Below are 16,274 nucleotides of genomic sequence, written 5' to 3'. Positions count from 1 at the left end.
TCTTTACTAAGAGTAGGTCTGAAAGGCGTTGTGAATAACTTTTAAGAGAAAACTCCTAGCTAAAATCTTTTAGTGCGATTTAGGAGTACTCCTAGTGGTAAGATAAAATGCTTTGTGAATACGGCCCCAGATACCCATGAACGAATGTTTTATTATCTTTTCTGGAAGAATGTTTGTTCATAACTTTGAGAGAACCTTGTTTTTAATTTACATGTACTTCCAATCCCAGTTCCAGGTTATCATTGTTACTCATTTCTATAACATCCTTAGACTGGCACGGTTTTACATGGATTCTCAGGAGCTGCTGTTCAACGACACTGAGTTCCGTCAGCTTGGTCGTTTGTGGCATGAAGTCACTATCATGAGCAACTTCATGGAGACGCTGCGCACCAATCCTGAGCTGGTGGCAGGTATGTAGAGCGTGGGTAGGGTCTGCTGTCTGACCCATAACCTGGCCCTCAGAGGAACTGATGGGACCTCTTTAATGGATCTGAGTGATGAATGGAGAGAGTGGGCATTTCCTCTCTTGTGCTTCCACTCCTCGCATTACTTGTTTCCTTTTCCTACTCCCTCTAATGGGTTGATGACTAGTCCTTATAGTGTGAGGGAAAACCCAAGTCTTTCTTAATAGATGATGTGAATTTTTCTGCTTTGGGAAAGTAATTTTTTTTTTTTAGGAAAATGTCCAGTGATCAAGATTTTTCTAAATAGGATGTGTTCTCTTATTAACATATTTAGTTTGTCCTGGGACAACATTCCTGTCAAATATAGTCCTAGCCATGAAATCAGTGGGAAATTATTTCTCATGTCATTCAAAACATGTAAGAATTTCTTTCTACTGTGGAACATGAGGTGATGGCTCTTTTTAATATAATTACCGGTACTCTACTGTTTTTAAAAGTATTTTATGCTCCCCAAGGCTGCATTTATTTGATCAAAAATATGGCAAAAACAGTAATATATTACTACAATTTAAAATAAATGTTTTTTTATTTTAATAATGTATTTTAATAAATTAAATGTAATTTATTCCTGTGATTCGAAGCTGAATTTTCAGCACCATTACTCCAGTATTCAGTGTCACATGATCCTTCAGAAATCATTCTAATATGAAGATTTGCTGCTCAAGAAACATGTATTATTTTTTATCAGTGTTTAAAGGGGTGGTATAATGCCCCTTTTTACAATATGTAAAATAAGTCTCTGTTGTCCCAAGAGTGTTCATGTGAAGGTTTAGCTCAAAATACCCCACAGATGTGTTTTTAATGCGTGTTAAAATTGTCCCTTTTTGAGGGTCAGTAAAAACACATCGTTTCGTGTTTCTTTAAATGCAAATGAGCTGCTGCTCCCAGCACAGAGGGCAGGGCTTCAAGAGCTCGTGTGTATTAGTATCTTCGATTACCTCACGCAGACAAGCTCTAAAATGTCAGAAACTGTTCTGCCTTTTATGTTTAAACTGGAGTCGGACAACAATGGAGAGACTCAAAAAGAAGTGACAACATGTAGAATGCAACAGGACGTTTCTGCAATTTATGTTGCTGATGTGGAGTTAACTATCTTCAAGTCTTTGATTAGCATATTCTGTCATGATAATCTATAAAATCACTTGTGTGGGAACTGTTGTAAGATGCCTACAGAGTGACAAGCAATTGCATTTGTGTTACGTACTGTATTGCATGTGAAAAGAGGAGGCGACAGCTTGAGCAGACTCACAAATGTGCTGTACTACAACAACTCTTCCTCTTCTCAACATGGACTTCGTGTTCCCGAGGGCGGGGTTTATGTAAATTTTAGAGTTAGTGATGTCACTAACCCGGGAGGAATGTTGTGTAGTCTGTACCAGCCGTTTGTTGTAGTCCTTAAAAAACTATTTCTTTAAAAGCAAATGTCTCCCTTTGCTTTGAACTTTGAGCGTTGTAACTTTGCAGATGTTGTTTATGCTCAAACAGCAACATTAAAGTTAGAAAAGTGAAATCATAATCAACCACCACTTTAAAACAGTGAAGCATTTTTTCATGATTCTTTAATGAGTAGAGGTCAAGCATTTATTTGAAAACGGGAATCTTTTGTAACAATGTAAAAGTCTTCACTGTCACTTTTGATCAATTTAATAATACATGTATTAATTAAAAAATCTTACTGAACCCAAACTTTTAAACAGTAGTGCATATAATACAATTTAATATAATAATGCCAACTTAAAAATAAAAAATGCCATTAAAGTATCATAAAAGTTCATAAAAGAAAATTGAAGTTTTATTCATAAACATCTTGTCTACTATTAGGCCCATTCCAGAAATGTTCTAGGACCAATTAGGATTTTGATCCAGGGACACATCCTACTTGGAAAAATATCTCATCACAGTGATCATTTGCATCTTTTTAATGTCACATAAAATACATTTTCATAACATGTCTTATCAAATATTTTATACAAGTAACAGCCCTATTAGTATATCTCTGAACACCTTTAACTGCAGTGAATTAGTTGGATCTGTCAGCACTTTCTCCACACACGACTCCCATGTCGTAACCTTTCAGCACAGAGTATATACTGTTGAGCGACAAAGCTTTCAGCAAAGAATTCAGTGATCAAGTGATCCATTGAAGCACTTTGTCAGCACAGTTTGTCCTCTGAGTGAATATATGTCAAAGTCATTATACACGCTGGTCAGCACTCTGCTGCAATGTTAAGAGTGCTTCAGTTAAGAAGGTGTGGAATGCATTCTTCCCATTTCACATGTACGTAACTAGGCCACAAACAGGGGAATATTTGTATCTCAAGTAAAAGTTTTAAAGGATTTAGTTTAAGAAAGCAATTTTTATGATCTAAAACAAATCTTTTATGACCTTTACATACTTAAATGAGGCTTGGACTTTTATTGTCTGGACAATAAATTGAGTGAACAATGGCAGTGAGTTTTGCATAGGCACACACATTTTCTTACATTTTCATTGTACAAATGTAGTTATCAATACTGAAACTGTGATTTTTTTCCCCCTTTATGTACTCACACACGTAGGCTACATTGATGTTTAATCATATGTTTCCCTCCATGTTCTTTCCTTTCCCCTGTGCTCTCAGGTAAAGGACTGAAAGTGGAGGACATTTTGAAGGATGACGAGAGCCTAACGTCATTCCTACTGCGGGACGCTGGGCTTTCAGTAGCTGTTGTGAATGATCTTACAAGTGCACTATTGCGGGTGGAGCAAGTAAGTTATGGCAAATTTAACTTTTTAGGCTACTATTTTTCAATAGCACAATGGCTGCTTCTCTTGTGAGACGTTTGCTTTCATAAAGGCTTGATCAGCTTCCACTTCCACAAGAATCTTGCCACGCCGTCACATCCTCATACACTCCTATAGGGACTCACTAGATGTTTCCAGCGAAATCTAGTGGGTTTTTGTTGTCTTTTATGGTGTTTAACAGTCACTGAGAGCCCTTCCTGAGGTTCTATGTCATTGTCTTGGTGACGTACGTCTTCTTTTGTTTTACGCTGGCCTCTCACACACAGGCTGATTTATTGTGCAGTCCATTGTCTCAGTGATTTTAAGCACTCTTAAGTAGACTGCTTTGATCCTACACATTACTAAGTGCATCTCGATATATTGTGACACACAGCATAATGTACAGTAGAGAGATGTTTCTGGAAATCTGTATTTGAATGATTTCTTCAACACAAATTAAAAAAAAATTTAAATCCCATTTTTCAAGATAGCAATGAAACTTAATAGAGATGCTTCTCAGAAATGTCTTCCTACGATAAACATTACCTCAGTAATCTTATTTTTGCCCTCTAGAGTTTCAAAAAGTCTTACACTGTAAATAATTATAGTAAGTTTTAAGGTATGCTATGCAACTTTTGGCCCTTTAGCGGTTATAAAACAAAATTTTATGCATTTTGCTGAAGAACATTGTTTTGGTTGTGCTTCGGTTCTACATGACTGTGTGGATGAATATGGTTCATAAAACAAAATGGTTCTATTGCTCATAAAACTTTTTTGGACTATAGCTTATTCACCATATCCCCCAGAGTTAGATAAGTCCATACATACCCTTTTCATCTCCTTGCGTGCCATAACTCTGTCTGACGCACACACCGCTAGCCTAGCTTAGCACAAAGACTGGAGGTAAATGGCTCCAGCTAGCATACTGCTCCCAATAAGTGACAAAATAACGCCAACATTTCCCTATTTACATGTTGTGATTTGTATAGTCACAGTGTGTACAAATAACAAGGTCACATGAGACACAGCCATCTTCTAACCATATACATACTGGGAGCTATATTCTCAGAAGGCGAAGCACTGCTACTTGGGCGGAGTGATTTGCTCGCAGAACCTGAGAAGCCCCGTGGTGAGGAGCAGAGTTCGGTCAGAGTTGGAGTAAATCACTCCGCAGAAGTAGCAGTGCTTCGCCTTCTGAGAATATAGTTCCCAGTATGTATATGGTTAGAAGATGGCTGTGTCTCATGTGACCTTAATATTTGTACACGCTGTGACTATACAAATCACAACATGTAAATCTCTATATCTCTATACTCTGACTATAATGTTAACCATTGTCTCATTTGTGTCTATTTTTTGTATAGTTTATGCAAAACAAAGTTTTTCCAACCGAACATAATGTAACTTAGAACTGAAATGAGTTTTTCATAGCTATGTAAGAATAACCACTGAGCAATAAAAACAACATCTTCTGGGCAGTCTCATCTTCACTAAGCAGAGCTTTAATTCTGGACATGCTGAACTTTGCCCAAAAATCTGTTCCTGTGTTTCCAGTTTGCATATGGTGTCCCGGATCTGACTCTGAAGGAGATCGCCTGCAGTCAGGCTCTTCTGGAGCGATTCCTCATCTTCCCCAGCCGCAGAGGATTGTACGGGGTCCACAGCGCCATGTGTGCCCTTTCCCAGCAGAGACTGCAGAAGATCGAGGATGTACTTTATGCCAACTTAGACTTCTTCAAGCTCTTCCGACTGGTCAGTCATGGCACTTTCTCTTTTCACATGCGGCACTGTTATACTGGTGTTTAGAGAAATGAGATGTAATTCAATCCCAAAATATGACCAAATTTAATGTCTGAAAATTATAATTCCAAAACGAAATGGATTGAAAATGTTGTGTATAACTACATTCAAGGCCGACTGTTGTACCACTCAAATATTTTGAAAGAAATGAATACTTTTATGCAGAAAGGATGCATTAAATTGATCAAAAGTGACAGTAAAGATGTTTACATTCTTACACACACAAAAAAAATCGATTTAAAAAAATGCTGTTCTTTTGAATTCATCAAAGAATCCTGAAAAAATGTATCACGGCTTTTAAAAAATATTGAGCAGTATTGAACTGTTTTCAACACTGATAATAATAAGAAATATTTCTTGAGGATCAAATCAGCATATTATAATGATTTCTGAAGGATCATGTGACACTAAAGACGAGTAATGATGGTGAAAATTCAGCTTTGCTAAAACAGATATTTTAAATTGTAAAAATATTACTTTTATTTTTATTTTTATAAATACAGTCTTGGTGAGCGTTAAGGCCCTTGCACACTGAGTCCGAAATTATCGCATGCGTTTTTTCGCTTTCGTGATTCGGTGGCTCTGAATTGTCAAAACACCATTCAAAATGCTTGCTACGGATGCGAAAAACGCAGAAAATCTAACCTGATTCAATTTTTTTTTGACGGACGAAAGTTTCGGAGGCAGTGTGCAAGCGTGATTGACATAACGTGAGGTCGTATTTATTTTTTAACGTGCGACATTGTCGGACGCGAATTTCGGACTCAGTGTGCAAGGGCCTTTAGAGACTTCCTTCAGAAACGTTAAAAATTACACTGACGCCCAAACTTTGAATGGTAAATTAAAGACTAAATTATACCGACATTATAATAACTTATACATTTATAAATATAATAGAGTAGTTATAAAGTTAAATAGTTATTATATATATATATATATATATATATATATATATATATATATATATATATATATATATATATACATATATATAATACAACCAGAATAGTTCAACTGTAGCCTAATGGTGGGTCCAGTAAGCTCCCAATGTTTTTTTTAGATCTCGAAATGTTTCTAAATGGTCACGGGGTGTTATAATGTACTCTCTCTGTAACTCACTCTCTGTTTGCCTTATACATTTTTAAACCGGTATGTTTTGTTTCAGGGAAATTTAAATATTTTTCATAAAGTTTGGAAATATTTAGGTCAGAATCAACAGTAATTAACTTTCATCAATGTACTCCAGTATGTTGTATACAGGAGCTGTACGGATGTCACCTGATGTGTCACATGTTTTGGAATTATGGAAAAGCTGTTCTAAACACATCATAAGTGTTGGCAGGTGGCGCACTAAACTAAGAATGTGGATCGTGAGCCAGACCTACTTACCTGTTGTTAGATTTTAGGAGACCTATGAATACCACTGCTGAAACAACACTACTTATCAGCTTTCTCTTTCTTAGTCTCTCTCTCTCTCTCTGAGGTTCAGCCAGGGTTAGGCCAAAGCAGATGGTAGCGTTAGCATGATGACACTGCTTGGCCTAATTTACTAATGAGATTAATGAAGACACACCCTCGCGGTGATAAGGACTTCTTTGAGCAGTTTTGCCGTCTCGTGATGATGTTAAGCTTTCGGAAAAAGTTGTTGCTAATCTTGCATCTCTACTCATATCTTAAACACTGACTCACCCCATTGTGGTGTGGGCCTCACACATCAGAATGGATCCATACCTGAATGTGAATTTGTTAGAAAAGTACCCAAACAACGTTTTGTTTTTGGTAAAACATTATCAAATCATTTCAGAGGAAGAGGCAGAGCAAGTTATTATATTTTCATAAAAGACATTTTTTTTTTATTTGGAATAATGTGTACTAATAAATTGTCTACATTTAAACAAGTAGCAGTGCAATGAGGAAATACATTTTCTACTTTTATTAAAGATCATTATAATTAATCAATAAACGATAAACCATTAATTACACTGGTCTACAGCCGAAATGCTTCTGAAATAAATGTAGTCAAACTTTACTAATTCTTGGTTACTGAGAATGATATGCTATTGGGTCAGTATACGAGCCTTGACTTGGGAATGGCAGAGGAAAAGTGAGTTATAAAGGGAATGGATCACCGGAAATCACTAAAATACATCTTTGACTGGATCTATGAATATATCTATGACTGTTCTTGCTTTTTAGGCAAAACAATGAATGATAAAATCTGAAGCTGGTATTCCGTCATACATGATATGAATTGCATCATGTTAAGTCATGGGTGATGCAATCACCATGATCACTCTGCTGAGCAAATTGCCCTATATCAGCTCTAGAAATCTTACAGCAGGGGGTGCAAAACTCAGTTCCTGGGGGTTTAATTCCAAACCCTGCTCCAACTCATACAGTACCTGTAGTTTTCAAATAAGCCTGAAGGACTTGATGAGCTGGATCAGGTGCGTTTAATTAAGGCTGAACGCTAAACTCTGTGGGGCTGTGCTCTCTTTTTTGTCAGTGTTTGATTTTGCAAAGGGACACATTTCTGTTTAGCCAAAGTGAACAGAGATGCAATGCACTTGTGTGAACAATGCAGAAAACTTCAAATTGAGCAAATGGAGCCCATAGATGCTTGCAGATTATTGCTGGACAGTGACAAGAGATGCTCCCATTAATGAATACAAGACACAAGTAGCACCAAGAAGACACTGAATAAGACTAAACTATGTACATAAAATTTTTTTGCATTTTGTTTCATAATAAATTGGATTTATATAACCCTTTTGCTGATTTTTAAAGGGTTACATAAACAGGACAGGTGACAGGTAGGCTACTATCTACATAATATATATATAGACGTAAAATGTAAAATCTTAAAAATGTTTGGCATCTATTTAAATAAAAATGTATTATATGAAAAATATATTTACATACACTACTGTTCAAAAGTTCATTAATAAATCATGGTTGTATCAGTGTATCACGGTTTCCACAAAAATATTAAGCAGCACAACTATTTTCAACATTGATAATAGTAATAAATGTTTCTTGAGTTCCAAATCAGTGTATTAGAAGGATTTATGATGGATCATGTGATTAAAAAAAGAAAGAAAATGCTGCCTTGGTGAGCATAAGAGACTTTTAAAAACATTTTAAAATCCTTTAAAGGTGCAGTGTGTGATTTTTAAAGGCATCTAGTGGTGAGGTTACGAATTGCAACCACCAGAAGTTACGGTGGCCGACAGGAAAAGATGTCGTCGTCTGAGACGTCAGAGAGTGGCCAGTTAAGCAATGAGGTTTCTTTATAAAGATAAATTAAAGAAACGATGTTTACTTAATTATTCATTAAAACGATATGTTATTGCGAACATTATTATTACTTGTTCATCATCGTGTCAGTAGCCGCGTTTCCATTACAGATTTGCGCAAATGTTTTGCGCTATTATCTAAATATCGATAAAAAACGATTGCGAAATGACGGCGTTTCCATTAACCGATGTTATGCGACTAAAACGTAATTTTTTCTCTCGCGATAAGTCACGGCAACTGACGTTGGTTTATATAATATCACAGCCACCGCATTAGACATTATTATTATTAATGGAACATTATTATTAACACGTGGCGTGTTATCCAAGCATTAATGGCAGGGAAAGACCCTTATAATGCGAACGACACATGGAGTTTCTGGGTGTTTCGCCCTCATTTCTGCTCCGAGGTTTTGATTGTGGCATTTCTTTGAGATTTAGAATCCAGTATTCCTATAGTCTAATTATTTGTTTTTTTAATGAATTTAATAAAGAACTCTGTCTCGTATTCTGTCCAAACGATCCATGTAGGCTATTTTGTGTCCATTCGTTTTTCCTTTTTTAACCCGTAATTGAAAAACGAAAATGAACGGTTGTTGTCTTTTTAAAACGCAAAGTTGAACACCAAAATTTTAATTTGAACTGGCTACACCAACTGCTGCGCAAAAAAAGTAAATATCGACGAATTTTCAGATTTTTGTTTATGACTTTTTGCCCCTTAACATTTAAAATAGTCACAAATTAATATGGAAAACATCTCGATTTTACTGGTTTTCTAAGACCAAATTAGAACCTGGAATTGATGTTTTCCCGCAGTGCTGAATGAGAAGAGCCATTAATATTATTAATAAACTATTGTTTTGGCTAAAATCACATCTCCATCCATCTCCATCTCCGCTCCGCTGTTAAGCAGATGCGCTTTTAGAGAGAAATGCACTTGAAATGCATTACAAAATCAGAAGGTATTAGCTTTCGATTCGAATTTGTTCGTTTTAAAGTGAACATTTCAAGCTTTAGCCTATATTTTGTTTCAGTTCTCGCGCTCCAGTTTACGGAGATCATGAAAGTGCGTCTGATTGTTTTCTTTTACTTTACAAAAGCACAACGTTTTATTTTGTTATTGTGAGTTTACACAAATAAAAGTAGTTGAGAATAATGTATTATTATTTTCTGTATGACCAGAAATGATAGAGTATTTTTAAGTTGTTTCCACTGTTGATAGGAAAATGCAAGTGTTCGCGCCCCCGCCTCCGTGCCATGCAGTGCGCGCTCCACACTCAGCTTTGTTCTTTTTTTGCATAAAAGCGTCTTCTAAATATAGCCTATTAAATGTTAAAATAAAACAATATAAAATAATTATTAGGCCTATTTGCGTAGCTATACATAGACCTCAAACACACCGCGTCTTCTAAGTCAGGTGACTGTAAATGCGCAAAAACTGTTTCCATTGCAGTTTTGCGAAATATTCCTTTTTCGAATTGCCTGAAAAACCACCTCATGAGAGCGTAAAAACTTTTTTGCGATAAACGGGAGTTTTTGCGAAATTGACGTGTTTCCATTGAGCGTATTTTTAATTCGCAATTTCAATTTGCGCAATTTGAAGGGTAATGGAAACGCGGCTAGTGTTTTATTCGCTGACTTTAGCTAGCTTCTTTGTATGAAGAACAACATAGTGACGAAACGCGCTCTGTAGTAGTTTGTCCATTTAGGGCTACTGTAGAAACATGTCGGCGCAAAATGGCTATTTCAAAGTAAGGGGACCCGTGGTGTATGTAGAAACGGCTCGTTCTAAGGTAATAAAAACATAACAGTTCATTATGTAAGGTCTTTAAACACCACTGAAAACATAGTTATGTATATGATATTGCATTTCTGTCAACAGATCCTCCTAAATATTACACAATGCACCTTTAAATGGTGATATGTAATGTATTTTAATTTGTACTTTTAAAAAAGTATTAAAATGACAAAAAGCTATTGAATAACATGTTTAGAATTGTGTACTCAAAGTAATTATATACTGATTTGTAACCTAATTTCTTTTTTACTTGGTTTCATATAAACTCAAACGTCTCTTTCCTTCTCTCTGTGTTTAGTTGCCCATGGTCCTGGATAATCACACGACTGGGATGGACCTGCGGTTCTGGGGTCGAGTGCTTTCAGCAGTGTCTGACAAGCTTCAGGAGGTAAGACTGCTTGAGAAAGCTCAGTTCCTCTCCCCCTTTCAAGACCCTTATTTTAGCATCCAGGAAGCGCCTCACTTCCCTTCAGCTCTTCAGAAAGCTCCAAGAAAGAGGTCAGGAGCGTGTGTGCGGATCGTTTTTGTCTATCGCATCAGAACCTCAACTGTACGGTTAAATCACCACAATCTCGTGAAGAGGGCAGAACGCGTTTATATGACCAGTTCATGTGTGTACATGCATGTGTGTCATCACTCCTGTTTTATTATTATGTCGAAAGGACATTCCACTGAGGTCACATCCTGAAGGTGGAGTACATTTCTTTCCCTTTTGCTTGGGTGACAGAAAGCCTGGCCAACTATTGCTATCACCCATCTCTAAATCCATCTGCGCTGAGTGGGTCTGAATGTATGAATGGGAAGTAGGGAGTAAAAGTGTTAGTTTAGTCGAGGTTGAGCAATGACTCATTACTCATACTGAAAGCCTCTATGGAAATCTTCATGTTTTCACTTACACTTATCTTGACCTGGTTTGTCTTACTTTGGCTATCATAATGTGAACTAGAGTTCACGACCCATGGAAAAGTGCTGGATCTCACGTTCACTCGTATTTTGACACAGAGCAGTGTTTGCTAGGCTTTGTGGTGCAGTCTGGAGATGAATATGAGCATAACAGCTGTGAGGATATTTGCCCCCCACAGGAATTCTCCCTGATGCATTTCCCTTAACATCAGAGATAACATCAGATTACATGATGTCTTTTATATTGTTGTAGAAATAGAAATTGTTTTCTTTAATACACATTAATACACAGAATACAAGGTATTCTGAAGCAAGCTTAATCTTTTTTTCTTTTCTCTTTTGTCACTGGGGTTCAAAACAGCATTGGACATTGTATGGACAAAAAACACTTTTTTTGTGTGTTGATTATTTCTATACAAAGTTTACCAGCTGGATTAGATTGATCATGCATGGCAGAATTCAAATCGGATCAATTCCAAACCTGGTTCTCACCTTATGTTTACCTCCAGGATGCCAAATTCAGCCACAACTGTACATGAAGGGTTATTTAGGGATTTCCTCTTCAAGGAGATGCGTCTTTAGGTTGCCACGTGTATTGAGAATAGTTCTGGCAGATAAGAGATGTTGACCTGGATGGAGAGGTTTAGACAAGGTCGGTCAACCAATTAGGCAACTTACTGTAAGCGACCGTCTAGGGCACATCTCTTGCCTTTTTTTTTTTTCATTTACTTCATCAAATTCTTAAACTTCCATTTGGTAACTGTACTATTTGCCTAAAATAATAAAGAATAAAAAGGGACTCTAAGGTTCATAGGTTTGGGGTCGGTAAGATTTTTTAATGCTTTGAAGGAAGTCTCTCATTATCTCATAATTCTCATTAAGGCTAAATTTATTTGATTAAAGATACAGTAAAAATAGTGTGAAATATTGTGATATATTATAATTTAACATAACTGTTTTCTGTTTTAATAAATTTTAAATGTAATTTGTTCCTATGATGGTAAAGCTGAATTTTCAGCATCATTACTCCAGTCTTCAGTGTCACATGATCCTTGAGAAATCATTCTAATATGATGATTTGCTGCTCAATAAACATTTCTTATTATTATTAATGTTGAAATCAGTTATTCAGTTGTTCTGCTTAATGTTTATGTGGAAACTGCGACTTTTTTTTACTGGTAGTGAATGTTTTAAGGAATACATCCAATTTTATAGTTATTCTCAAGTAAGAGTGGTGCTTACAGCCATAATGACTTATACCCTTAAAGACATAGTTAACAAAGCGCAGGTTTTTTTTTTTTTGTGGATCATAAAAATAGATGTTTAGCAGAATGTCCAAGTTGCTCTTTCCTATACAATTAAAATAGCTGGTAATTCAAGCTCAAAAAGGTCATTAACGCATCAAAAAATTATCATTCAAGATGTTTTTGGGCTGAAAATCTTGCCTTCCTCCATCTCTCCTGCCCTGTTGCATTTAACACCCCATATACATAAATTAATCTGTATATACTGTGTTGTTATAGTTTTGATTTTTAAAACGTTTACATTTACTAAAATGTCCTTTTTCTCACAGCTTGCAGAGAGGCCCAGCTCCCAAGACTTGATGCGGGTCGTGTACTCCATCTTCCAGCCTGGGGGTCCCTCTTCCTTCAGTCAGCTGATATCCACTGTGTCAGATCTGTTCTGTGGATACCCTGAGGGGGAGGGCACCCGGGTCTTCTCCTTTAACTGGTACGAGGACAACAACTACAAGGCTTTCCTAGGCATCAACAACTCAAGAGGACATGAGAGCTACATCTATGACAAGACAGCAAGTGAGAGCTGTTAATCTGTCTGTTTCAGTTTGTTTCTTCTTTTTTTTATCGCTTTTACTTTCTCTTTCTTTTACTTTCTATTCTTCACTTTCTCTTTCTTTTCTTGTTCTGTTGCTCATTTACTCTCTCTGTGGCCCACAGCTCCATTCTGTAATGCATTGATACAGAACCTGGAGTCGAACCCTATTACTAAAATCGTGTGGAATACAGTGAAGCCTCTGGTGATGGGGAAGATCCTGTACACCCCAGATTCCCCGGCTGTCAGAAAGATAATAAAGAGTGTAAGATTTTAAAATCCACCCACTCGCACACATGCATAATCAACCAAATCAAATTCTACCATTCAAAAATATTTTGGGCTGATTGGTAAGATTTTCTCTGAAATAAGTGTCTTATGCTTATGCAGCTGCATTTATTTGATAAAAAATACAGTAGAAACAGTAATATTGTGAAATATTATTACAATTTAAAATAACTGTTTTTTTGTTTTTTTTTATATATTTTAAAATGCAATTTATTCATGCATATAAATTGCATGAAAGCTTTTAGCATCATTACTCCAGTCTTTATTGTCACACGATCCTTCAGAAGCCATTATAGTATGCTGATTTGATGTTTAAGAAACATTTCTTATTATTATCGATATTAAAAACAGTTGCTTAATATTTTTGTGGAAACAGTGACACATTTTTATAGAGTTTAAGAGCATTTATATGAGATATTAGCCTAGAAATCTAGACGCACCCTAGCGGCAGCAAAATGTATTTTGCAGCCAGGGTAGTCTAGCAACTCTCCATTGACTTTCGAGCTGCAAAAACCTAAATTGGGTCAGGCCAATCACATCGCGTATAGAGTAGGCGGGGCGGGCTTAACATAATGACGACAGAGTTGGGACGGTTGCTGCTACTTGAAAACAAAGAATGGCGGCTGCTGCTGGCGAACAGTCTTTCGAATCGGCTTTGGCCGCGACTCTGGAGGACTTGGAGTTAAGTTTTTCTTTGAGAAAAGAGCAAAGAACGGCACTTAAGTCATTCTTAAAAAAAGGAAGATGTGTTCGTAGTTTTGCCGGCCAGATATGGCAAAAGTTGAATCTATCAATCTCCGCTGTTGGGAAAACGCTCTGGTTGGTTGTAGCGCTGTCCTATTGCGTGCAGAGGGAATTTGAAAGACAGCCGTTTATCCCGCCCCTCGGATTGAGCCGTGTCTATGGTGAGTTGCCAGACCTAACATCTTGATGTAGGTCTGGCTTGCCAGGCTAATGAGATATAAATGTTTTGTAACATTATAAAAGTCTTTACTTTTGCCTTTTGAATAATTGAATGCATCCTTGCTAAATAAAAGTAGTAGTTTCTAAAAAGAAGAAGAAAAAAATCTTACTGACCCCAAACTTTCGAATGGAATACAGTACAGACAAAAAATCGTGGTTTCACTTTATTTCGATGGTAGCTTTAACTCTGTGACTATAAATAACATTGCACCTACATGTCTACTAACTCTCATTAGAGTATTAGTAGAGTATTAGTAGACTGATAGGGTTAGAATAAGTTGACATGTACTTGCAAAGTTACTTACAGTTAGCAGAATGTCTATTCGAGGACCATCACAATAAAGAGTTAGCAGATATTAAGCAGACAGTCTACTAATACTCTACTATGAGAAGAAGACATGAGAAGTAGACATGTAGTTGCAAAATTGCTTCAGAATGTTCAAAAGGATTCATCAAAATCTAAAAAAAAAAAAAAAAAAAAACCTGAACATGAATTTGAGAATGTCTCAGTATTTGGTTTATCTCTCTTTTTCTTTAATAACAGCAGCATATGAGCTGCTGTTTCCATCTGGAAGGTTGTTTTTGTTTCAATGAGCTGGAACATTTCCGAGTCAATTATTTTGTTATTGTGTATCCCTAAGTTGCCATGTAGACATACAGTATGACACTGACAATGCATATGGATTCATGATTGTGTGTGTGTTCTCCAGGCCAACACTACTTTTGAGGAGCTAGAGAGGTTGCAGAAAATGGGTAAGGTCTGGGAAGAGGTGGGACCACAGCTATGGGAGTTCTTTCAGAACAGCGTTCAAATGAACATGATACGGGTAACATATCTATTTCTTTTCATCTCATACCCACACATACAGTACATGCACACACATACACACACCTCTCTTCACATGCCAACAAACGTTCGAATATCTAATCCTCTGCCCTCCTTTAGTCTATGTATGATCTCTCATGGGATTAAGTTTTAATTTGTATCATCTCTCTGTATCATATGGTATCTAATGTATAAGTAAATCCATTCTCAAATATTGTCTGAGAGTATTTGTATAAACTGCTGTTTAAAAGTTTTGGGGTCAGTAAGATTTTTAAAAAAAGAATAATACCTTTCAGAAATGCATTAAATTGATCGAAAGTTACAGTAAATATAATTATAATTATAACATTCTTTTCATCAAAGAAACCTGAAGAAATGGATCATTGCTTCCTCAAAAAAAAAACAAAAAAAAAACTGTTTTCAACATTGATAATGATAAATCAGCTATTTTTTTTTTTAATAACACTGTTTTCACTGTATTTTTGATCACATACATTGATTCTTGGTGAGCATAAGATACTTTTTTGCAGTGTGTGTTACTGTCCTTCATTTCTATTTCCAACTTTCTCTCTCTTTCCTCCCCACTGTAGGACACGCTTAGAAATCCCACAGTGATGGACTTTTTGGACAGGCGTCTAAAGAAACAGAGTTCTCTACCAAAGACATCCTTAACTTCCTGCACAATGGTCCAGCAGAGGATCGATATATGAACATGACAAACTTTGACTGGAGAAATGTCTTCAGTCTGGCTGATCAGGCTATTCGGATGCTCAACCAGTACAGTGAGGTGAGATCAATTCAGAATAGGATTAGTTCACCCAAAAAATGAAATTTCTTTCTTTAATTTCTCACCCTCATGTCGTTCCAAACCCGTAAGACCTTGTTCATCTTCGGAACACAAATTAAGATATTTTTGATGAAATCTGAGAGCTGTCTGACCTCTCTATGAACAGCAACGCCACTACCACTTTCAAGGCCCAGAAAGGTAGTAAAGACATCGTCAAAATAGTTCATGTGACTACAGCGGTTCAACCATAAGGTTATGAAGCGACGAGAAATCGAGAATACTTTTGTGCGCAAAAAAACAACCCAAAAATAACGACTATATTCAACAATCTCTTCTCCTCCATGTCAGTCTGCTACGCTTTTCACGTAGTAAACACAGTGCAGCGCTTCCCGGTTCTATGAAAGAACGCCCGCCTCATTATTGGCCAGCTCCTGCATCAGCATCACACGCATGCCATGTGTCGTGCTGCTCATGTGAACAGAGTTGACCAATAATGAGCTGGTATTCTGACGTAAAACCTGGAAGTGGGTCTTACAGGTTCGGAATGAAATGAGG

General features: G+C 36.7%; 1 protein-coding gene across 1 annotated transcript in view; it reads left to right on the top strand.

Annotated features, from left to right (window-relative positions):
- abca4b (ATP-binding cassette, sub-family A (ABC1), member 4b) overlaps positions 1-16,274 on the top strand; it is a 54,293-nt gene that overhangs the window by 7,020 nt on the left and 30,999 nt on the right. Inside the window, 9 exon segments of the mRNA XM_079875768.1 lie at positions 271-410; positions 3,086-3,213; positions 4,783-4,980; positions 10,421-10,510; positions 12,599-12,839; positions 12,981-13,120; positions 14,817-14,933; positions 15,523-15,559; positions 15,562-15,719. Coding sequence (XP_079731894.1) covers positions 271-410; positions 3,086-3,213; positions 4,783-4,980; positions 10,421-10,510; positions 12,599-12,839; positions 12,981-13,120; positions 14,817-14,933; positions 15,523-15,559; positions 15,562-15,719 — 1,249 coding nt within the window.

This window comes from Squalius cephalus, assembly GCF_949319135.1.
Source record: "Squalius cephalus genome assembly, chromosome: 7".
In the NCBI taxonomy this organism is placed as follows: Eukaryota; Metazoa; Chordata; class Actinopteri; order Cypriniformes; family Leuciscidae; genus Squalius; species Squalius cephalus.
Note: the sequence above shows the minus strand (reverse complement) of the source record. Positions and strands in the feature narration are given on the sequence as shown.